This window comes from Trichomycterus rosablanca, chromosome 13 (assembly GCF_030014385.1).
Source record: "Trichomycterus rosablanca isolate fTriRos1 chromosome 13, fTriRos1.hap1, whole genome shotgun sequence".
NCBI classification, from domain to species: Eukaryota; Metazoa; Chordata; class Actinopteri; order Siluriformes; family Trichomycteridae; genus Trichomycterus; species Trichomycterus rosablanca.
The window spans coordinates 15,437,986-15,462,643 of record NC_086000.1 but is presented as its reverse complement, the minus strand read 5'-3'; the positions used below and the strand labels follow the sequence as shown (position 1 = coordinate 15,462,643).

The 24,658-nt window shown below is 39.8% G+C and overlaps 1 protein-coding gene across 1 annotated transcript in view; it reads right to left on the bottom strand.

The window, feature by feature from the left end:
• mideasb (mitotic deacetylase associated SANT domain protein b) overlaps window positions 1-24,304 on the bottom strand; it is a 30,814-nt gene extending 6,510 nt beyond the window's left edge. Inside the window, exons 1-7 of the mRNA XM_063007207.1 lie at window positions 22,662-24,304; window positions 12,997-13,287; window positions 11,135-11,477; window positions 10,244-10,310; window positions 6,625-6,767; window positions 4,395-4,498; window positions 270-345 (exon numbers count right to left, since the gene is read on the bottom strand). Coding sequence (XP_062863277.1) covers window positions 270-345; window positions 4,395-4,498; window positions 6,625-6,767; window positions 10,244-10,310; window positions 11,135-11,477; window positions 12,997-13,287; window positions 22,662-24,170 — 2,533 coding nt within the window. The 5' untranslated portion in view covers window positions 24,171-24,304. The remainder of the gene's footprint in view (window positions 1-269; window positions 346-4,394; window positions 4,499-6,624; window positions 6,768-10,243; window positions 10,311-11,134; window positions 11,478-12,996; window positions 13,288-22,661) is intronic.
• Between the last annotated feature and the right edge of the window lie 354 nt (window positions 24,305-24,658).

The following is a 24,658-nucleotide window of genomic DNA, read 5'->3' as shown; positions in this document are numbered from 1 at the left end:
CTACGCGACCCACCCCCATTCTTTAACCAGTAATCCCAGCTCCTGTTGGCCTCCCACAGATCTCAGCTGGTCTGGTTTAGAACTAACATATAGAAAGCATTATGAACATTACCAGCACTGCAAAGCTCACAACTTGGGTGGATATAAATACAGTCCAGAAAAAAAAAACTAGCAGTCTAAAGGAGGAGGGAGGAGAAACAAAAGCAGCAAAAAACAAAAGAAAGTGAATGATGACTAAATGATGACAACAGGGCGGTGTAGGTACTTACCAGAGTAGTGGTAGTCTGCCAGGGGATGTGATTTGGGAAAGATTGGGTTTTTCAACAGCAGAAGGGCCAAGGCTGCCTAAAAGAGAGGAATAAGAAGAGTAATTCATTCACTGGCTTCAGAAAGGCAGAAAATGTAATGGATGTTAAATTGGTGCCTGTAGTCTTTATTTATAGTAAGAGATTAATTCAAATAAAAGAATCCTCATTTTCTAGACCCCAACACAAATCTGTCCATAAATCCGTTCATTCATGAAATTCGTTTATTTATTCATTGACTGTTATACCACCTCTTTATCCAATTTAGGGTCCATTTACTGGGCGAAAGGTAGGAAACATCCTGGACAGGACAGCAGTCCATCACAGGGCACACACACACACACACACACACACACACACACACACACACACACACACACACACACACACACACACACACACACACACAACTAAAGCAATTTTGTATTTCCAATTAACCTGACCACATGTCTTTAAACTGCGGGAGGACACCAGGGCACCCAAAGTAAACCCACACAGGCACGAAGAGAACATGCAAACTCCACACAGAAAGGACCCAGACCGCTTCACCTGGGAATCAAACCCAGGACCTTCTTGCTGTGAGGCAACAGCGCTGCCCACCAAGCAACTATGCCGCCTGTACATGAATTAAATAACCGACATCAAATTACCTTGTCATTGCAGAATGTAAAACACATGTTAAAGGTCATTATTGGCTCAACTAAATACACACTTTAATGAGCTGAACAGATTTTGCCCAGACTTGCTAGAATTATTTATATGACATTTATTAATAAAACTTTAATTGTAACAGGCCTAACAATACATTTGAAATTAATCTAGCCCATTAACAAACAACAAGCAGTATTTGTATTACTAGTAATAAAAACACTAAAAATGTTCTAGCGTGTTTAATGTTTTTATTAAGCTTCAAACTCCCATACCCCCTTTCCCCTCGACCACCCAAAAAATGCCAAGTTTGCAGTAAAAACCAGAGCCAGCACTACAAGAATAACGGTGGGTGAGATTTCAGCCAGCTCTATAGAGAGATAGAGAAAAGGATAGAGAGGAAAAGGAAAACAGAAAGAGAGGGAAAACGAACAGAAAGTGATACACAGAAAGAGAAACTAAGTAAAAAACAGTAAAGCGCTGCCAGATACCCTCCATCTCCTTGGAAACATGGACAAGAGCATTGTGCAGGAGGCGTTTAACCAAACAGCAGCAGTCATTGGCTAATATTTTTCTCTTTTTTATCTCTCTTGCACCCTGCTTCTCCACAGCGATCTGACGCTTTATTTCTCAAGATGCAAATTCAGCATGGCTTCAATAAAAAGAATCATTTCTGTCTGCTCTTGAGCACAGATGGTCGTGTTCACTGAGAACATATCTTTTCTCAAATCAGGACATTTGGATTAAAAAGTATGCCCTACTAGTTTTGCATGTAGCAGTATCAGGACCTGTAGTGGAACTGTATGTTGACCTAAAACTTAGGGGTAGTTTGCGTTGACCAGACTTTTACTCTGAAGAGATTACAGTCTGGAGATTCTGTAAAGTGGTTTTGGCTTAAAGGTGAGTAGGAACTTGAGTTCTATGCTTGAGTTCTATAGGTCAATCTTTGCCTCCTGAAAGCTGACCCCTTGAGTTACAACAGCATTCAAAGCGTCTGTATCTTAAATCACACACTACTGTACCAAAAAGTTTGTCTAATAATGACACTTTGTAATGCATTATTACACACTAAGTAGGAAATTGGATGACATTTGATATACAGCCTGGAATTCACTGGTAAACAATGTCTGCGTGGATACAAGTCAACCAACATGTCACCAGTGCTGTATAAAGTATAAAAGTACTAGTATCTTACCTGAAATTTACTTTGATAGAAGTAAGTCACCTCTTAGAGTATTACTTGAGTAAAGTAATATCAGAGAATTACTGTTGAGTACCTTAAACATCAGATACTTCAAGACTTTTACTCAAGTACTTTTATCAGTAATTTCTGGTAAGATACTTGTACTTTTATACTTTATACACCACTGCATGTCACAGGGCCACAGTGGGAGCCACTGCAACCTCATAGACCTATCTTGAGAAATGAGGAATGTAATGTAATCGCTTTAGTACATTATTAAATCAGGTCATGAAAATGTAAGACACATCAATAATTAAACATTAAGAAATTGATTATAATATTGTTCTTTTAATCCACCTTAAGGACAATGTTAGAAGTCCAACCCACCCTCAGGATGTTCCTTAGTCAGTAAAACATTACGAGCCTGAAATGGAACGACTTAAAATGAGTCAAAAACCAAACATGACCCAAATATGACTACATTACTGCATCAAAAAATACAAATGTAGCATTTAATTTTTGTGATTGTATAGTTATAGCACTCAAGTATCTGTGTATTTATACCAGATATCTGTCATTTATACCAGTTTGGCATTTCCTTGAAAAAATCTGAGAACTATTGGTATACTGATGAAATCAAAACCATCTGTTCATTACATAAATACTTGACATTTAAATGCTTGACATTTTAATTAAAAAATATATAGCTAGCATAAGAGGATGAGCAAATACTGCACAAATGAGCAGTTCTTTTCAAAAATAAAGCACTGGGTATTTGTTAGTGCTTCTGATTCCAGTATTTTCCAGCATGAATTTTAAACAATGGAATTCAATCTCTGACTCAACACGAGGAATTACATGTCAGCAGTTGTAAGCATTTATGGTTGTTTTTTGGAATTAACCTGCACTGTTGCTCTTAGAGGTAGTTGGTGACTGGCGCTCAATGCCATCTGCATGCTTTACTGCACATGGCACTTGATGCTTGCAGCTGCCCAATTAGTTGCCAAGTTCTCTCATGTCCCTTTACTCCTATGTTCCCCTCACTGACCCACAGCAGATTCAAGATAGAGACGGACTAAGCCGAGCCTACCTGATAGTCAAAGCCAATATTAAAAGCACCTTATGCTAGTACAGTTCAGCACCACCATCTTTCAAAAGAAAAGGACAAGTGTCAAGAAGGTTTTTTGGACCGGCGCCCAGTTTCACCATGGATGTTTACAGAGATGTCCCATACCAAGTGCCTTGTTTTAAAACCCCAAAAAACCATCTCTTCATTAAGTGCATGAATCAACAATAATCAAAACCATTATCAAACAATAATAAAACACTGATGCATTACTAATTTGTTGGTGGGGCAAAATTACTACCCCTCAGTTTGCAATGGTCTGTTATCTTTAAACCCAGGTTGATCCAAACTACCACCAGTAGACATTTAGGCACTTCTCCCTATATAAACATGTAAAATCTGATGATGGTCTGCAGTAACAGCAGCACTGCGCCAAAACACAACAAGTAATAAACACTAACTCACCCTGCCACCACAGCACAACTCGCAAACATTGTAAGTCATTTCAACTAATACACAATCAAAGAAGGAACGCAAAACAGAACAGTTCTCAGCTTTAACCCCAACAGTATGTGGGATGGTGGTCTTTGGTGTCATAGCAACCTGCAGGCAATCAGACAGTGACAGATGAGCCCAACAAATTTGTGAAAAAAAAAAACTGCTGGTTCATCCAATGAAAACTGTCCATCAACAAATAAAATATTCTTCTGGGTTTTTTTTGGAATACGGAGTTGTAGTTTGCCTCTCTGTGCATGAGCCTTCAGTCCATGACTGTTCAGGAGAGGAGCTCTCTTTTCATGCCAGCTGATCACTACCATAAGCCTTTTAACATCGTAAAAAACTTCAGCACCAGCAGTGAGTAGAATTAAGGGGAGTGAACACTACACACCCTGGATATGAGCAGGAGCTGCAACAGATTTACTCAAATAATCCAAATCATGAATCTGGCCCTTTCAGACTTTTTTGATGTTCGCTCATGGCTTTTCATTAGGTTTTTTTTTTTGGCTTGAGAGCTCTCCCAACTCTCACTGCTGATCTACACAGTCCAACCTCCTTCATAGTCGTCTGTCAGTAATGGTTTTGGCTACTAAAATGTTGGTATCCTATCAACTGTAATTCATCTGCAATGCTGATAAAGTAGGACAGTTTACTTACACCTATCTGGTGTAACATTACATCATCTGTTACTCACCATGATGTCACCCTTGCACTCATGGAGGCAGTGCATGGCCAGCTCCTGGTTGGTCCCTCCGCCAGACAGTGCACTGGAGCAGGCCAGGTGCATGAGGTCATCCACTGCAGTACACACACACACACACACACACACACACACACACACACAGACACACACACAGACACACACACAGACACACACACAGACACACACACAGACACACACACAGACACACACAAATACAAAATCAATATTAACAATTCAGGGAGTAACCACATGTACTCCAGTAACAAATAAAGTGCAGGTAACATGTGGACAAATGGAACAACAAATGGAAATTGATGGAGACTGATGGAAATTCTAACAAATAATATTAATTATAAAAGAAATATATGTTCTTTAAGGATGTGAAACTTAAAAAAACATATATGCATTTAACATATATGCGGACCGAATTTCACATCACGCAACGGCATTATGTGATTGAAATGTGATTGAGGACAAAGCTCATATCCAGAGGTGGAAAGTAAGGAATTACATTTACTCACGTTACTGTAATTTTTTTGTGTACTTGTACGTTTTAAAGTAGATTTTACAACCTGTAATTTTACTTTTAGTTAAGTATGTTTTGTATTAAGAATTGTAATTCGCTACATTTTAAATAACATCCGTTACTGAGTAAAAAAAAAAAAAGAAAACAATGAAAAACTCGACATTAAACCGGCCCGTTAGGCTGTTTGATCCGGCCCGCTGAGCATTTACGCATTTGTGTGCTTTAGAGTAGGGCTTGCGAACTGAATCACTGAGTTAACGAGTCAGAAACGACTCACTCTGTTTCATTATGATGTTGTGCATAAACAACTCCATGAATCGGTTCATTTAGTGAAGAGATTCAGATGTATAAAGCAATCAGAGCTTCAGAATTAACATTCTGGGCGGAATTTCAATCTTTTTCTTCACTGGTTGTTCTATAAATGACAGTTTAGTAAACGAATCACCAATTTAAGCTTTTTACCGGGAAAGCCGAGAGAATAAATATAGTTTTCATTAGTTAGGTGGATAAAACAGTTGGGTATGATTTTATATATTCTGGATACAAGATGGTCTTATATAAAGTGGATTATATCCCTAATGGAACAACACATGGATATAGATCAGGTAAGCAGATAAGTGGTTATGAGTTTCTGTTGCTGTGTGACTGATCTGGGTCGCGGTTCTGCTGTTTACGATTGGCTTTCATTTTGCAACAATAGCAAAGCATTATGAAATATTGTGTTTTTTTTATGTTCATTATTTTTGAGTATTTATTTAAGTAAAACGGACAGCATAAATGTGATTGTGAGATTCTGCTGGTTTGTTTTTGATTTTGATCATGTTCCTATGACGGTGTAAGACCCGTTATATTTTTTATAGGTGCAACCCTAACCGCCTAACCCTTTTATTGAGGATAAACAGAAATAATGCTGTTTTGAATTGATAACAGCAGTTGCAGTCTGTTAGGTGTGTAGAGTGGTTAAATCCACACATGAACTGCTAATATGCTGCATGGCTGGTGAGCTGTGTGTAGTCTGCTGTATCATTCATCTATCAACTTCTGTTGGAAAATGACGTTCCTCCTTCTGTTAAAAAAGTAACGAAGTAACGTTTACTCTGAGCACATTTTAAATGAGTTACTTTTTACTTGAGTAGATTTTTAGACTAGTAATTTTACTCGTACTTAAGTAAAAAATCATCAAAGTAATAGTACTTTTACTTAAGTACAATATTTTAGTACTCTTTCCACCTCTGCTCATATCTTTTAGTTTAAGGATGTATTGCAAATAACTGATATTGATATTTTATATATGGTGCAAAGAATATGTTATTATTATATCATAATTAAAATTTATTGGGCACTTCAATACAATCAGTACGAGGTTTGGTATCAATCTCTGCTTTAGATTTATTTAGATTTTATTTAGATTCATTTTAATCCATTAGGTAGTTAGTTAGCTGTGTAAGGTGAGCTCTGATTCTCTGCGCTTTGAGTGTGGAAACTTGCATCACTTGCTGAACGTGACAGCAAGTGACGATTTTTGGGTTTTAAGGGCGCATGTTATTAGGTTTAATACAACAAACATCCTTAACGTCTATTTTGAGTCTACAAATAGTAAATTATGCAACTGTAAAAACATGGCAGAAGTTTCTCTAGACCTTTGACCCTAGAGAGTGCTGAAGTGCCTGAAGTGTGCTGTGTGAGCGGCGCTACCTCTCTCTTGCTGCTGTCTTTTGGATTCCAGCTCAGGCAGTGGCGCCCACACCAGCTCAGCTTTGTGTGGGTCGAGCTGCGCAGCCGAACGATCCCTCAGCTCAGGCACCTCCGCCTGGTACCGCAGTCCAATATTTATGCGCCTGTGAGAAAGAGTAAGCAGAAATGTTTCATGTGAGGTCACGGTAGCTGCCAACTAGACCAAGTAAAAGCTGACCAACAGTGATTAATCTTTTAGCAACAAGTAAACTAAGAATCATTAGGAACATCATTGGTCCAAACTGCATCCTAGTTTTTTGAATAAATACATTTGGGACAGAGCCAGAAAATCGCTGTTAAATTGTTTGATTGACAACATGTTCCACAAATATGTATTAAAATTTTGATGAGTCATGTGGACACAATTTAGGATGTGTCTACAGATGTTATTCAGAATATTATCTCAATCAAATGATTATCATATTTGACCGACCAGTTGACTGACTGTTGATTGATTATTAAAGAGGTCATTTAAGTTTATTTGCAACAGCTGATGTTTACATTCGCTCCTAGTTCTAAACAATGATGACTAAAGAGTAACAACACTGATTTGTACTGCACCCATCCTCAGTTTGCACACAATAGCTTTGGATACAAGAACAACTAAAGTGTCATATAAGAATATTTCATAATATTTATGGTCTTTCCACTTTTTTAAATCAATAAAATAAAAAGACTTTGCTATAAACCTCAGTGATGATATATACGTAGATGCTATATAGTTGGTTATCTGCCAACTAATGGTGGTAGGTTATCAGTTGAAAGAAATAAAAGGTTGCAGCACTGCAAGAAAACTTTTTGAGTTCTATTTTAACATGGCAAAATCTGTCAAAAATTTTACATACAGACAATTTGACTTTTTGGTTTTGGTGGTATTGGTGGCTTGAAAGTTCTATACCATTTAACTTGTAGCATGGCCTTACACTTCTCTTTTCCATGCAAAATAGGGGCAGTTTGACTGCAGCTATTACAAAGAACATGGAACTGTAATTTTCTTGCAAGAGTTGTAATGACATAACCTTTTATAAAAGGCCTGTTGAGACAATTACCGGTACTTGGAACACTTTTATAACACCTGACCGAACCTGTTCATATCAGCGCTATGTTGAAAGGTTTAAGTGTTATGCTGATCATTATAATGCAATACAAATGAAGCATATTAACTGTATTCCCAATATAAGAACAGGTGCCTTACATTAGTATAAAGGCATGGGACAAGTACCCAAGGCACTAATGTAAAAATAACATGTACATGGTTACCAGTCAGCTTTTTATCAGACCAGTGGCTGAGCATACACGTGTTGTGGTGATCATGTGCATGTGCACTAGAGGTGATCATTTTGCTGAGTCAGATTATACTACATCACCATCTTATTTCCCATCATTCCATTTTTATCTCCCTTTGATATCCAGGGCTCTGTTTCTTATTCATATCTGAACCACTGGCTCTCTGGCAAGAATTTGAATGTCCTTTTCACATTGACTAAACAATTACATATTGGTCGGTTATCAGTTAATTACTCATTATAAACATGCAAATGATCATTAACAAAAGAGTCTCTAAAACACTGACATAAATGTTAAAAACTGAAAGGTCACAATGAACTCATAAGGAGATTAGGAAAACCTTGGGTAAATAACCAGGAGCATGAAAAATAAAATGAATCTTTAGTGTGACTGATGGTCTATTCATGGTTTAATTACTATATTTATACTGGATTATTTTAATAATTATACACACCATGGTTAGCACATATAGTGACAATTGCAAAGTACTGGAGGTGTGCAATATGACAGAATATACCATGTTAGAGGGAGGTAGGTAGGTAGGTAGGTAGGTAGGTAGGTAGGTAGATGGGTAGGTAGGTAGGTAGGTAGGTAGGTAGGTAGATAGATAGATAGATAGATAGATAGATAGATAGATAGATAGATAGATAGATAGATAGGTAGGTATGTGGTACCAGGACATTACCAGCAGGCCCTTATCCTGTTACCATCTCTTTTACAGGTAAAGTGTAGTAAAGAAAACAGGATTTGTCAGACCAGTCAATCCTTCATTGCTTAGATGTCCAGTTGAGTCTACTTGGCCATTGTAGGTGCTTTTGCCAGTGGACAGGAATTACCATGGGCACTCTGACTGGCTTGCAACTACACACCCTCATATACAGAAGGGTTCGATGCATTGCATGCTGTGACACATTTACATACCACCCAACCCTAGTGCATACCTGTGCATTTACTCCAGTTTTACATGGTGCACATATACTGTTTTGCTATAGTTTACATTTGCAGTAAGAAATGTCAATGTGTGTAATGTGTGTCTTAAGTGCACTGTGTACCACCCTCATGATACACAGACAAAGCTGGTACCAGTCAGAGACGATATCCCATCACAGCTTTCTGCTGAGAACCCACCACCCACTGCCTACACACAAACACAAAACAGCACTACTACAGCCAAGAACAGCATGCTGAATTAATCCCTCAAAACTGCCAGTACTTCACTCAAGCTAACAAGTCAGAATTATACTTTCACTGCCAACATGAGTGGTCAATATGGCAAAACTGATATTAAAACTTTGTCTTAAAGGTGTTTTAATATATTAGTGTCAGTATATTTAGTTTCACTATGCTAAGGTTTTGCTACCAAAGCACTGTCTTGAAATTGCTAGCCAACCGGAATGTGTAACTTTTGTGACACATGAAGCTGATGACCACATCATTAGGCTCATGCAATGGTCATGTCGTCTATACAAAATCATAGATCGTAAACAATAAAACAGATGAGGCTCAGGTGGTGCAGTGATAAAACACACTAGTCCACCAGTGCTGAGATCTTGAGCTCTCAAGTTCAAATCTTAACTCTGCTATTAGCCAACCGGGTGCCTACACAGACACATAATTGGTTGTGGGTCTGTAGGGGGAGGGACAGTGGCTCAAAAACGGTTCCTTGTTGCTTGCGCAATCACAACTTCTGCTGCCCAGTCGAGCAGCTTGAGATACAGAGCTCTAAGAGACCCTGCCGCTAGCAGGTGAAAAGAAGTGATTGGCAGCTACACGTGTGTCGGAGGGTGTGTGTGACAGCTTTAGCCCTCCTCAATCAAGGGTGAGGTTGCGGCAGTGATGAGAGTGATATAAGCTTACCAGTAACACAGAATGTGTAATATATTGAGAAAACCCATAAGAATTTAGTGCTAGGGCTAGCGTTTACACAAAACACTGCAGAAAATCTATTTAGCACAGCTGTTTTATTATTTTAATGGGAAAAGTCTGGTGAAGAATGCTGGGATTTTATACAGGATTCCTAAATTACATGATTGGAGTTTTTAATTTATTATGTTCTGAGGTTTGAATGTGGTTATACTTAAAAAGTATTTAAAAAAGTAAAAATATATAACTTAAGCAACCTTTCTACAAAAATGTAATATGACATCACATGACATATGAAAAAGCCACACCACTAGGTTAAAGTTTGGAATGGATGGATATTAAGCTGTTCCAAATGCCTACTACAGCTGGTATTCTGGATGTCAAAGTGGGTCAGGTTGTGCGCGTGTGTGTACGTGTGATGAGTACTTACGGCTCGACGCTGACTGGTGTAGCCTCACTCATGGCAGAGAGCACTGGAGGTGTAATCTCAATGCTGTCTAAACACAACAACAAAAACACTCCATCAGTTGTATTCACTGCTCATCACTATATTCATTACCATACAACCACAGCAATTACAATTAAATGCTGTTGTAACAACAGTCTGATAGAAATCAGGGCCAATGGATAAAAATTGTGCATAAAAATACAATAATTTATGTAAAGATATGATGGACATTTATGAACAGAAATGTTGTTGCATATTTAAGAAAACAATAACTGTCAGCTAGTGAAAATCTATGATGCATTATTAATTATAACTTGTTTCTAATATGTCTTTATGTTTAATTATCTGTTTCATTAAAAGTACAACACGCACACGTATATGTATATTCCCTCAACTTATAAACACTTGGTAAGTGTGTGTGTGACAGCCTTGCACAATCCTGCACAATGGCTGCTCTGGTGCTGTTTGAGAAATTGTTGTACACTGGCTGTTTACAACTAACACAGTAGACTATCTGTACTCCACAAGCCATTCTTTGTTTTTCTTTTTGTTACAAATGCTAATGAATTTTTGTAAAAATATATATTTGTTGTTATTTTGCAATGTTTACCTTAACACTGTTCATTGTTATGGTGTTTAATGTGTTTACTTAGATGAGTATTCAAACCATTATTGGATGAACAATGACATGGACAGGTTTGCTAACACATTACCTTAAATCTACAGTTTTAACCACAACAATTTAGGAAAGTTGAGTTATTGAGAAATGTGTCACATTGCATAAATTTGATGTAAAATCTTTGCATGAAAAAAAAAAAAAATACTGCTGGGATTTTTACCTACACCTTCATGCAGATGGTTTTCAGAACTTACTTGAGCGGAGCAGGCTGCGTGTGGCTGATTTGGGCGTAGCGGGCGGTGGAAAGCACTGAGTGCTGGCAGCAGCAGAAACGATGGTAGAGAAGTAGAGACCTGAACCTTCTCTCACGGGGCTGAGGATGGGCGGAGGGGTATACGGGGGTAGGGTGAGTGGGTTATCCATGAGCCGTACAGGTGATCGCAGGTGGCTCTGATAGGGCGTGATACTGGAGTAAACTGGTGGTGCGATCAGCGTGCTCACTTTGGGCGGTGGGATGAACAGCGGCTCCGGCCGAGGCCGTCGTTTTCCTTTAGCCGACTTGTTATCAGCATCGCCACCACTCTCTGGTCCACCATTCTTTAAAAAAAGAAAGCAATATAGTTATTTAATGTATATATAGACACAAAAATACATTAGCTGTTGTTCTTCATAGCTGTACTTCTAATTCACCACTGGTGTGAGGTATATAGTCTTTGATAAAATCTTGCAATTTTACAATCACTAATTTGTATTTTATGTGACTACAGTCAGAAGATTAAGTGGGCCATGTAAGTAGCTTAACATTATTTATTAGTTATTTTGACTTAATTTTATCTGGTCAAAACATCTGGATTTTGTTTTCTGGTTGATGAAATTACATTTTTTAATTACATCACTCCATTGATGTTTAATCTGTGAATTGTAATGCACCAGTACAATTTGAAATAAAGCAGCCCAATATCATGATGCCCAATATCATTTTGCCTGTCTAAAGTTGTGACTTGTTTAAATGCTCCTGTTTAACCTTTATATGTTTATTTGCGTTTTGCAGAGGGTAAGATAATTGTAGTGTACTCTTTTAAAATGACTGCTATGCTCTTTTTTTTTTACTTCCTTATCATTGCTTCAACAGCACATTGTAAAATCTTGTCCAGGCATGATTAGGTTAGAAGAACTTTAAACTTGTGCATCATTAAACCAATAATGTTTTTCACCTTTATCTACTGTACATGATGATTGCATAAAACAAGAAGGGAACCGTCAGGACCCTCTATGCCCTTAGAAAGGGCCTAAGATATTCTAAAAATATTATTAGAGCAAGTTCTAATTTTAACAACTCATGATTCAACAATCAACATTTCAATTTCAACAAATACAGACCAAAGCAAATTAATCCTTCATACGTTCCTATTCAATTTGTGTTGGAATGTGAAGGGTTAAATTAAAAAAGCTCTATTGTCTCCCTATCAGAATTCTGCCACCTCTGCTATTGTTGGTGATTGGTGGTCTAGCTATAAATTTACAGAGGGCCAAGGAATAGTAATTCACTGAGAGACCAATTTCAAATGACAGTAATATTGACCAATCAAATCTACCCTCTAAATGGGTGGGTTTTTTTAATTACTACATTTATGACAAGTTCCGCCTGCTGTAGGGACACGGGTGTAATAGAGAATTGCTAATAGCTGGGGTTCTACACTACAAGTGTAACACAAGTTTGAGTATATTGTAGTCACACATGTGAGTTATGGCTGTATTTATGTTCACTCAATAAATACAAGGTATGCAAAGACTATTGCTGTAACCATCCACTGCGCATGGAACTTGGCCCAGGTTTAAAAGTTAAAAAAAAATGCAGCATCAGTGCTATTTCAGCTTAATTTAGCAATATCAAACAAATATACCACCCAGTCCAAAAACTGAATATTGAGAAAAACTGCATAATATCCATCACAAATTGCTAATCTTGACACAAGAGGGTTGAGTTAGTAAATTAAGATTAAGATGACAATAAAGAGATTAAAAAAGCAAACATGACACAACAGGGTTATTCTAAATGCGAGCATGAAGTACTTCATGGTGTATCCCCCCCCCAACTGATCAGTAACAAACTCACCTGGCTGGAGCTCTCAGATACCGAGTTGCGTAGGGAGCGACGACGGGTGACGATGACCGAGGGTTTGTGATCGGGGCGACTGGGGTCGTTCGTCCGGAGAGGCAGGCTGTCCGAGAGAGAGGTCTGCTCCTGGTCTAAAAAAGAAGAGTCTGCCGGTCGCACAGGAACTGACACTGGGATTACGAGAGGCATCAGGCTTTCATCTCTGGGCCTTTTAGCACCGACACCCTCGATCTGTCCATCCCCTTGTTTAGGGCCAGATGCTGGAGGACTCCAGGGCCTGTGGGGGTCCTGAGAACAAATTCATAAAAGATGATTCGTTTTAATGCCCAAAGACTAAAACGTAGTAGAAATAACTATAGGATTGTATTTTTTTTCCAAAAACATTTATGGACAGTGGTAGCCTAGTGGATAGGGCTTTGGGCTGGTCTATCAACTGAAAGGTTAAGAATTCGAATCCCAGCTCTGCCATGCAGCCACTGTTGGGCCCTTAACCCTCTCTGCTCAAGGAGCGGTGTACAATGGCTGACCCAGAGCTCTGACCCCAGCTTCAAAACAAGCTGGGATATGCAATATTCCGTTGTAGTGTAAATCTGTATATGTACAGTGTATCACAAAAGTGAGTACACCCCTCACATTTCTGCAAATATTTCATTATATCTTTTCATGGGACAACACTATAGACATGAAACTTGGATATAACTTAGAGTAGTCAGTGTACAGCTTGTATAGCAGTGTAGATTTACTGTCTTCTGAAAATAACTCAACACACAGCCATTAATGTCTAAATAGCTGGCAACATAAGTGAGTACACCCCACAGTGAACATGTCCAAATTGTGCCCAAATGTGTCGTTGTCCCTCCCTGGTGTCATGTGTCAAGGTTTCAGGTGTAAATGGGGAGCAGGGCTGTTAAATTTGGTGTTTTGGGTACAATTCTCTCATACTGGCCACTGGATATTCAACATGGCACCTCATGGCAAAGAACTCTCTGAGGATGTGAGAAATAGAATTGTTGCTCTCCACAAAGATGGCCTGGGCTATAAGAAGATTGCTAACACCCTGAAACTGAGCTACAGCATGGTGGCCAAGGTCATACAGCGGTTTTCCAGGACAGGTTCCACTCGGAACAGGCTTCGCCAGGGTCGACCAAAGAAGTTGAGTCCACGTGTTCGGCGTCATATCCAGAGGTTGGCTTTAAAAAATAGACACATGAGTGCTGCCAGCATTGCTGCAGAGGTTGAAGACGTGGGAGGTCAGCCCGTCAGTGCTCAGACCATACACCGCACACTGCATCAACTCGGTCTGCATGGTCGTCATCCCAGAAGGAAGCTGACGCACAAGAAAGCCCGCAAACAGTTTGCTGAAGACAAGCAGTCCAAGAACATGGATTACTGGAATGCCCTGTGGTCTGACGAGACCAAGATAAACTTGTTTGGCTCAGATGGTGTCCAGCATGTGTGGCGGCGCCCTGGTGAGAAGTACCAAGACAACTGTATCTTGCCTACAGTCAAGCATGGTGGTGGTAGCATCATGGTCTTGGGCTGCATGAGTGTTGCTGGCACTGGGGAGCTGCGGTTCATTGAGGGAAACATGAATTCCAACATGTACTGTGACATTCTGAAACAGAGCATGATCCCCTCCCTTCGAAAACTGGGCCTCATGGCAGTTTTCCAACAGGATAATGACCCCAAACACAACCTCCAAGATGACAACTGCCTTGCTGAGGAAGCTGAAGGTAAAGGTGATGGACTAAACCCAATTGAGCACCTGTGGCGCATCCTCAAGTGGAAGGTGGAGGAGTTCAAGGTGTCTAACATCCACCAGCTCCGTGATGTCATCATGGAGGAGTGGAAGAGGATTCCAGTAGCAACCTGTGCAGCTCTGGTGAATTCCATGCCCAGGAGGGTTAAGGCAGTGCTGGATAATAATGGTGGTCACACAAAATATTGACACTTTGGGCACAATTTGGACATGTTCACTGTGGGGTGTACTCACTTATGTTGCCAGCCATTTAGACATTAATGGCTGTGTGTTGAGTTATTTTCAGAAGACAGTAAATCTACACTGCTATACAAGCTGTACACTGACTACTCTAAGTTATATCCAAGTTTCATGTCTATAGTGTTGTCCCATGAAAAGATATAATGAAATATTTGCAGAAATGTGAGGGGTGTACTCACTTTTGTGATACACTGTATATATGACAAATAAAGGCATTCTATTATATTATGATTGATGATTAAGAAACACAACTTTCCGCTGACAGTGTCTGGGTACAGTACAGCACTAAGAGTTTGTGGTTGTGCAGGATGACCTAAATATTTCTCTCTACATTCACTTAACATGCTCACAGGATTTTTGTTCACCTAAGACGAACATGCAGCAGCTCTAAAATAGTTTGAATGACCACCGATTTTGAAATGATCCTAGTTTAAATAGCATTACAATCAACAACTAGAAGCATTGAGGGGAAAAAAGAAACTTAAGGCCTTGTTTTCTGTAAAGAAAAATTACATTTACAAAAGGATAAGAAAATTTTACAAATTATTATGGAGAGATGTAGTTATTACATCCCACAGTTAATAATATCTGGAGCAACAAGGATTGCTTGCATTGCAACTCCAGTTAACTGAGGCACTATACTGATCCACTTACAGCACTGGCTGTAAAACATTCTACATACAGACAGCGACTGAAAGCATAAGACTTGATAAATAAGTAAATAAATAAATAAGTGCCTGTGCTTACAACCAAGTGTACATCATGATACTACTTGATTAGATCTATTTGACCTCTACTTTGGATTGAATTGGAAAGATGAAACAGCTCATCACTGGGACACAGATGATGTAAGCTTTAGTCATTAAGAATGCTTAAATGGTTTCAGTAATAAGAGTGACTGACATCAGCTTATGGCTCTGGGAAGCACCTAATTTTTATGACTATAAGGCATCTTGGTGCAATATGCAAGGCAAAACAAAAAGACTCATCAAAGTTATTTTAAATAATCAACCAAATCAATATGATATAAAATTTTTATTCTAATGGAAGTGATCTCTTCCAGAATGACAAAGCCCCATCCAGAACACATATGTTTACTAAATGATGTAATTAGTATGAAAATCATGTACATTACATCCATCATCAAAACACCATTTAAGGAAATCACATCTATAAGTAGAGCTCAGGAGATCTACTTATAGATGTGAAAGCATGTTTGTGCACACTGTGGCAGTCTCATGGTGGCCCTGACATGGCATATGCAAAGAAAAGAACATCATGGCATACTGTACCTGTGTTCTTTACTTTAATTTTACTTCCACACAGGGAGCACGTCAGGTCAGTAGCATATGTACCCACACATCTGACCTATTAGTTAATTGAGTTGCTGACCTCTTTAAAAAGAGGCTTATGTAATACAGAAGTAACGGATTACAACTGGCATGCTCCAGCAAAGCCAACCAAGTCACAGCATTAACAGAGACAATGGATATTATTTTCTACTTAAACATGTCTAGACTGATGCATACACCTTCCAGTCAGTAAGATGAGAAAGTCATCTTTCTAAATAAAGCGCATCAATATAATAAAGCAAAGCAATGCATCAACTTGTACATTTATTTTTATTTTGCTCCTAGCCATCTTTATGGTTTATGCAAGATGAAGCTACTGTAACTCCTCAGAACCAGGGACAAACTCTTCAGCTACTGAGTAATAAGTACCTATTTTGCTTTGAACTTGAATTCATAACCATTTTAACTGTATATACTTTAGTTAGACCTTCATATGCAAATGCAAGTAATAACAGTGCCACCTTTACCCTAAACTTATTGCCCAATTCCCAAACACTGGAAGGCCTGTCCTTACATGTACCTATGCATTTGCAGCCACTTCCTTGTAGAAGCAAAGCAAGCAGGTATACCTGATAACCAAAAGCATGCAGACTAAGCTTGTCAGACATCTCATTCCAAAATCATGGGCATAAGAAGTGACATTTTACAGATTGTTTTACCATTTAGCCAAAAAGAACTGGCTTACAATCAAAGCTCCAACTTGTCCAAAAGGTGATTAATTAGATTAAGGTTAGGACTCAAGTTTTTTCACATTAAACTCAAACCAAGTGTTTTAACTGGTGCAGAAAAGAGTGTTCATCAAACTGTTGCCACTAAGTTAAAAGCAAATCATTTACTATATGTAATTCATTGTATTTACCCGTTAGTATTGGGTGTGGATGAAACAACTGAACTCTGTAATTAGGATGGGTGTCTACATATTTTTGGCCACATAGTGTACAAACCCCATTTCCAGAAAAGATGGGACACTTTCTAAAAATGCAATGAAAACTAAGAACTGTAATTTGTTAAACTTTGCTTAAACTTTTGTTTAACTGATAAAAGTACAACAGAATGTCACACCTGCAACACACATTTAAAAAAAAGTTGGGACAGAGACAAAATACAAGTAACAAGTAATCCTGTTCCACAATTGCCTTTATGCAAGCAAGAAACCAGAATGCTACTGTGATAGACATAGCCATATGGGCTTGGAAGTACACATTATGTCGCTGCATCAAGAAATGCAACCTAAAACTGTATTATGCAAAGAGCAAGCTATATATTAATTTTGTGCAAAACGCTGGTGGAACAGACAGAAACGCTGTAAAAATGTTCTGTGGTCAGAAGAGCCCATATTTCAGCTTGTTTTTGGGAACATCGGATGTCAGATTCTATGTGCCAAAGACCATCCAGACTGTTACCAGCAAAAAACAGTTCCATTATTAGGCCAAACTACACAGCCTCAGCAAAAAGATCAACTTCAGAGTTAAAAAAATAAATAAATAAAACAAACTAAAATAAAACAAAAAGTAATAAAATGTCATATTATTTTTACATAGTTATTATTTTACTTAAACTGACCAAGATATTCCAACATTTTTTTAAATATATTTTTGTTTATGCATTTTCTCCCCTTTTTCTCCCTTTTAGCGTGTCCAATTGCCTGATTGCGTCATGCTTCCGCTTTACCAATGCCGATCCCCACTCTGACTGAGGAGAACGAAGCTAACCCACGTACGTCCCCTCCGACACATGGGCAGCAGCCATATGCATTTTGTCACATACACTTTGAGGAGTGCAATGCGGATCAGCACTGTGTACGAAGAGACACACCCTGACAGCACTCTTTTCCCGTCTCTGTGCAGGCACCATCAATCAGCCAGCAGAGGTCGTAATTGCATTAGTTATGAGAGTCCCTATCCGGCTTTTTAATATCCCACCCCTATCTGAACAACAGGCCAATCATTGTTCATGTGGTTGCTCAGCCCAGCCGGCAGGCAGAGCTGAGACTCGATACGATGTATTCAAGATCCCAGATCTGGTTCCAGCGTGTGTTTTTACTGCTGCGCCACCTGAGTGGCCAACAATTTTTATAAATACATGACTCGCTAACATGCCTGCAGCTCTGGATAATATACTTTGGACTTGTACCTTAGGCTTTGGCAAAACTCTTAAGAATTTAAGCTAAATATTTCACTTTGCATTTGAGCACCCACTGAACACCAGCATGAGATTAGTCTTTTTTTTTTTTAACTACAAAGTATAAGCAATGGTGTTGGGACAATTCACAGTATACTCACAGTTTTACCAGCCTGTTCATGTATACTGACATTTAAAAAGAAATTAACATGCAATAACCACTTAGGACCAAGAAAACTGTTTTTGTAAAGTTAAGACACTATTGTTTTTATGCTGGTATAGTTAAATCATTCGCACCATTATGTAAACTGTCAGACAGAGTAAGTAACATTATTTACATAAGACTCCAACTAAACACAAAAAAATGTGTCAATAAAAAGCAGAGCAGCTCCAGCATTAATATGTGGTTCAGTTTTCAAAAAATCTGACAAGACGACCTTTTCCACTACTGTACTTTTCTTTTACAGCATTTGGCTGATGCTTTTAACCAGAATGACTTACATAATTCTCTTCAGCAGACACAGAAAAACAACTGTCTAAGGACAGCACTCAGCTGAAACACATTTTGGAGGTAGTGTAGGTATGGACAAACAATGACATTACATTGAGATACATTTTTGAGCAAGATTCTTAAGTACTTATTAAACATTTCAATGTCTTTAGTCAAAAACAGCAAGAGCCAGAGGAGGTTCATTTCACCACCTGGGTATAAGCACAGATGCATGTCTTCCATATGTCCTGACAGGACAGCCTGGTCAGTTAGGGTCAATTATATACATTTAAGACAGGAAAATCCATAAAAAAGGTCAGAATCAACTGGATAACACCTAACAATTACAGAAAGCCTGTAGAGGGAACACATCAGTGGATGTGGAAGTATTGAAAACCAGACTATTAGTTGCATTTTGATAAGAGTGAGATATATTGGTGGAGATGGAAGGACCTGCCAGAGCACTAGTTTGAGCTTAAAATGCCAAGACACTAGACAAGAAGCTGACTTTTTAATCAAACGTACCATGATATTTACTGTTACTATAATATACAATGATCAGTCATAACATTAAAACCACCTCCTTGTTTCTACACTCACTGTTCATTTTATCAGTTCCACTTACCATATAGAAGCACTTTGTAGTTCTACAATTACTGACTGTAGTCCACCTGTTTCTCTGCATGCTTTGTTAGCCCCCTTTTATGCTGTTCTTCAATGGTCAGGACTCTCCAAGGACCACCACAGAGCAGGTATTATTTGGGTGGTGGATCATTCTCAGCACTGCAGTGACATTGACATGGTGGTGGTGTGTTAGTGTGTGTTGTGCTGGTATGAGTGGATCAGACACAGCAGCGCTGATCAGACACACACCTCACTGTCCCTGCTGGACTGAGAATAGTCCACCAACTAAAAACATCCAACCAACAGCACCCCGTGGGCAGCGTCCTGTGACCACTGATGAAGGTCTAGAAGATGATCAACTCAAACAGCAGCAATAGATTAGTGATCGTCTCTGACTTTACATCTACAAGATGGACCAACTAGGTAGGAGTGTCTAATTGAGTGGACAGTGAGTGGACACGGTATTTAAAAACTGCAGCAGTGCTGCTGTGTCTGATCCACTCATACCAGCACAACACACACTAACACACCACCACCATGTCAGTGTCACTGCAGTGCTGAGAATGATCCACCACCTAAATAATACCTGCTCTGTGGTGGTCCTGATCATTGAAGAACAGGGGGAAAGCAGGCTAAAAAAGCATGCAGAGAAACAGATGGACTACAGTCAGTAATTGTAGAACTACAAAGTGCTTCTATGTGGTAAGTGGAGCTGATAAAATCGACAGTGAGTGTAGAAACAAGGAGGTGGTTTTAATGTTATGGCTTATCAGTGTATGTACAGGTATATCATGATAGTGGAATTTGGCTATACTGACCTCTCCTACACCCACTGGACTACTCCACTGAGGAGCACATATAAGTAGGGGTGGGTTTATAAAATCGATTTTTCGATTCGAATCAATCTTTATTTGAATGATCCGATATCGATTCATATAAACGCGAGATCGATCTTTTAAATACGCCCCTTTTTACGGTGTACACGGAAATCTGTTACCTTCTTTAATCTCGCGTGACCAGCCGCTGTTTTTTCGTGCAACGAGATCTGACCTGCACATCAGTTCAGCATGGCAGAAGCTCCAGTAATGCCTGGTTCACACTACACGATTTCTGCCCTGATTTTCGGCGACTGGTCTGCGCTAGATTTGCCGGCTCGGGAGCAACCCGGCTCTTAATCAATGTGAAACAGCGAGGGGAAACACACGGGAGAGGTTGTAAACAAGTGGAGCAGGGGCGTAATATAGTTATCGTTCTCTACAAAACAAAATATTTATTAACCTCCAACTTCAGAACAATCCCTGTTGGTCGTGTTGCCAAATCCACTCAGATTCCTTTATTTTTTTCTCTTTGATATTACGCTGCTTATCAGCGCACAAACTTTGATCTCTCGCTACTTGTTGGAGTGTATTTTAGGACGTGGTTTCATTAAACCCCTTGTCACTTCTCACGTGTGTTTTTGTGACCAGACAGACTCATCTGAGATTCCTCCTGGTGATAGATGGTGTAGATGTGAAACCCCCCCCATCACCCATCAGTCGTGCAGTGTGAACTGTACAGCAACCCGGCAAATCAGAAAGTTGTGTAGCGTGAACTTGGCATAAGCTGTGCAACAGCCAGGTGTATGTTTACATTACGAATACACTGTTGTAGCATGTCAGACATATAAAATAATAAAAAAAAAAAAAAATTTTGTTACTGTTTTTTGTTGTGGATTACTTATTTATGTAAAAACAAATATTTTTAATAATGAATGTTCTTTGTACAATTATCACATTCGTTCTCTGTACATCTGTACATATTTAAACAAAACCTGTTAATGTAACTCAAATATGCCTAAATGTGTTGAATCGAAATCGAATCGAAAATCGAATCGAAAATCGAATCGAAAATCGAATCGAAAATCGAATCGAAAATCGAAGATTGAATTGAATCGGGACCTTGTGAATCGGAATCGAATCGATCCAGGAAATTAGTGGCGATACCCAGCCCTACATATAAGCATATATTGTTCAGTGTTGGCTTTTCTAACTGAACCCTATTCAGTTTATCACTCTTATCTTACCATCTCGGGCGGCACGGTGGCTAAGTGGGTAGCACTGTCGCCTCACAGCAAGAAGGTCCTGGGTTCGATCCCCAGGTGGGGCGGTCTGGGTCATTTCTGTGTGGAGTTTGCATGTTCTCCCCGTGTCTGCGTGGGTTTCCTACGGGAGCTCCGGTTTCCTCCCACAGTCCAAAAACATGCAAGTGAGGTTAATTAGAGATATGACTGATATGACTTAATTGTCCATGACTGTGTTCGATATGACCTTGTGAACTGAAGAACTTTGTGTGAAGATAAACTACCGTTTCCTGTCATGAATGTAACCAAACATGACGTTCAAATCCTAATAAACAAACAAACAAACTTAACCATCTCAGTTTATTTGAGATAAGCAGCAGTGTTCTGTAAGTTTACAGCACAGCCTGAATGAAGTGTGGTGGTACAGCCGAAATCTGTGCTGTAGAAATGTTTATAGTCACACCACCCAATTATTTTACAAATGATTTAAAAGAATAAAAAAAGAGGAAATTTTTCAAAAAAAGGAACCAAGTGCCACAATGCTGAACTGTACATCTGAATGACACTCGCTACATTTCCAACCATAGTCAAACTAATTGCAGATGCTTGTAAGTCAACAAGTAAGTGTAAAAGACTAAGTGCAGTACTGTTGGGCCGAAGGCAGAGCCCAGTAACTGGTATTTGGACACAAGGCTTTACAGAGGCTGTGATCTGGATCAGGAGTTTATGAGAGCTATGCCGTCAGTACCTGTTCTTTATACATTCTGCTACAATGTAGGAGTAAAACCTGCAGAACCAGTAAGCATTTCAGAACTGTTTCTGTGAATCAGCAACTAAACATCTTCCTCATGCTAGTAATCACATGTTTTTTACAAAGTAATTAATGTGTTAATAAAAATATTCCCAGTGCCCAGGGATAAAATATACAACCAATTCCTGATGGGTACAATGATTTGGCAATTCTTTAATTTTTACAGCTGCTTATTTAAAGAAAAGCAAAGTTTTTGCTAGGCTTACCTTGACCTGGGAGGGTAAGGACTCCATTTCCGAAGCCTTCTGAGCAAGAGTCTCTAGATTGGCCTCCTGGGATACCCTCCTCTTTCGCCGTGTGCTTTGAATTACTCCTGTAGGGGCAGCACGGATGGCCTGCTTGGCACCGGCTTCACCTGCTTCAGAGGCTCCATTGTGAGAGCCTCGAGTCTGTTGCTCAGCAGGCATGAGGATGGGGTTCTCCGACAGTGGTCCGCCACCCTCTTTGGAAAGGCGCCGAGACCTTCGTGGTCCAGGCTGCTGCATGGATGGCTGAGGAAGGCTAGCAGGTCGCTGGGGGACAAGGTTCTGCGATTGCGTGGATGGTGGTTCGGAAAGATCCTGGGATTGCCCTGTCGACTGAGAGTTCGACTGTTCAGTCTGTGATGGTGCCTGTAGCTGTTGAGCGCCAGAAGCAAATCCGACAGCTTGCTGATTCTGTTGCTTTTGTTGTTCAGATTTTTGTTGACTCTGTGACTGTTGCATTTGTTGCTGATGTAAAGATTTCTGCAATTGCTGCTGAATTTGCACCTGGTTTAAATGTTTTGCTTGCTGCTGCGACTGCTGCAGTAGTTGATGATGTTGTTGTTGTGCTAGCTGTTGCGTCTGCTGCTTAAGAATTTGCTGTTGCTGAATCTGCTGCTGCTTCTGGAGCATTTGGAGTCTCTGGAGCTGCTGATGCTGCTGTTGAAGTTGCTGCCCCTGTTGTGGCAACTGCTGGATTTGATGTTGGGAATTTGACTGAGTATTGTAATTCACATTTTGCAAGGTTCTGTTGCCCTGGTATACCGAATAGTAGCCTGTGGCCAGATTTTGGTTTAGATTCTTAGGCTGCCCAAAGGCTACCTGAAAGGGTTGAAGCACAGAACTGTTCCCAGTCGTAGTGGCCACGTTCTGTTGCAAACTAAAGACTCCAGGTTTGTGACCTTGCTGAAAAGCTTGTTGCTGCTGTTCCCAGTCCAGACTCCGGTTGGTCTTAGAGGCATCCCTAAAGGCTTCACTACCTGTAGTAGATACCTGTTGGGGCTTTTCAGCTGCCCTAATGGAGGACGGTGGCTGTTGTGGTATCGTCATGCCCTCATTAAGCTGCTTGGTAAACCCAGCCTGCGCTCCAAGGTATGGAGTAAAATTCTGAGCCCAAGTTGTCATTGTGACACCCTGAGTCCAGTTCACGGGTCTCTGCTGAGGCTGTTGGTCCTGGTGAGACCACTTCATGGGCATAGTCTGTTGGTAATGGCCACGGTTCTGAGTGCCTTTCTCTGGGCTGAAAATGACAGAGTTGAGATACATATGTGATGCTTCTGTGGCAGACCGTTCCTCACCTCCAGCGTCATTGTGGCCTTGCTCTGAGGGAGGGGCCCCCATGGTATAGTAGGAGCCCTCTGTATGTTGAGAAGCCTCTTTCATTGCAACGCCTTGCTCGTTAAAAAAAGTGATGCGTTTGCCTGTCCTCTTTGTGTTGGCTTTCTGTTGAGCTGGCAAACTCATGACTGTCATGAATAAGTACACAGAGAGGGCTGGGGTGGGTCGTCAAGGGGTAAGACAAGATCAAAATCCCCAAACACCACAAGCTCTCTCCGGTGTGATATAGTTCCCCAGAGTTCCTTTTTTTTTTTTTTTACTGTTCGCTAATAAATCTGCAACGTTTTGTCTGAGGTCATCCAAATCTGCTAAGCATGGTTGGAATGGAGGTCAGCTTTAAAATGCAAAACTGCAGCATTCCATTAGCAGAAAACACAGTATCAGCTGACAGACCCTCGAACATGTCTATTGATTTCTGTTGAACCAAACCGTTGTTTGCTGCTAAGATGTCGAGGCAGAACTAAGACTCCTGCAGCTTGCCTTGTGTTGCTTGATCATACGTGACAACCTGAAAAGACAGAATGATTACCGATTAGCAGTCTTGAATGTGATTGCATAAAAGGCTAAAAGGTTGCACTAATGAGTACTGCATTTAGGTTCTGCTGCTTAAAATTTTTACTGCA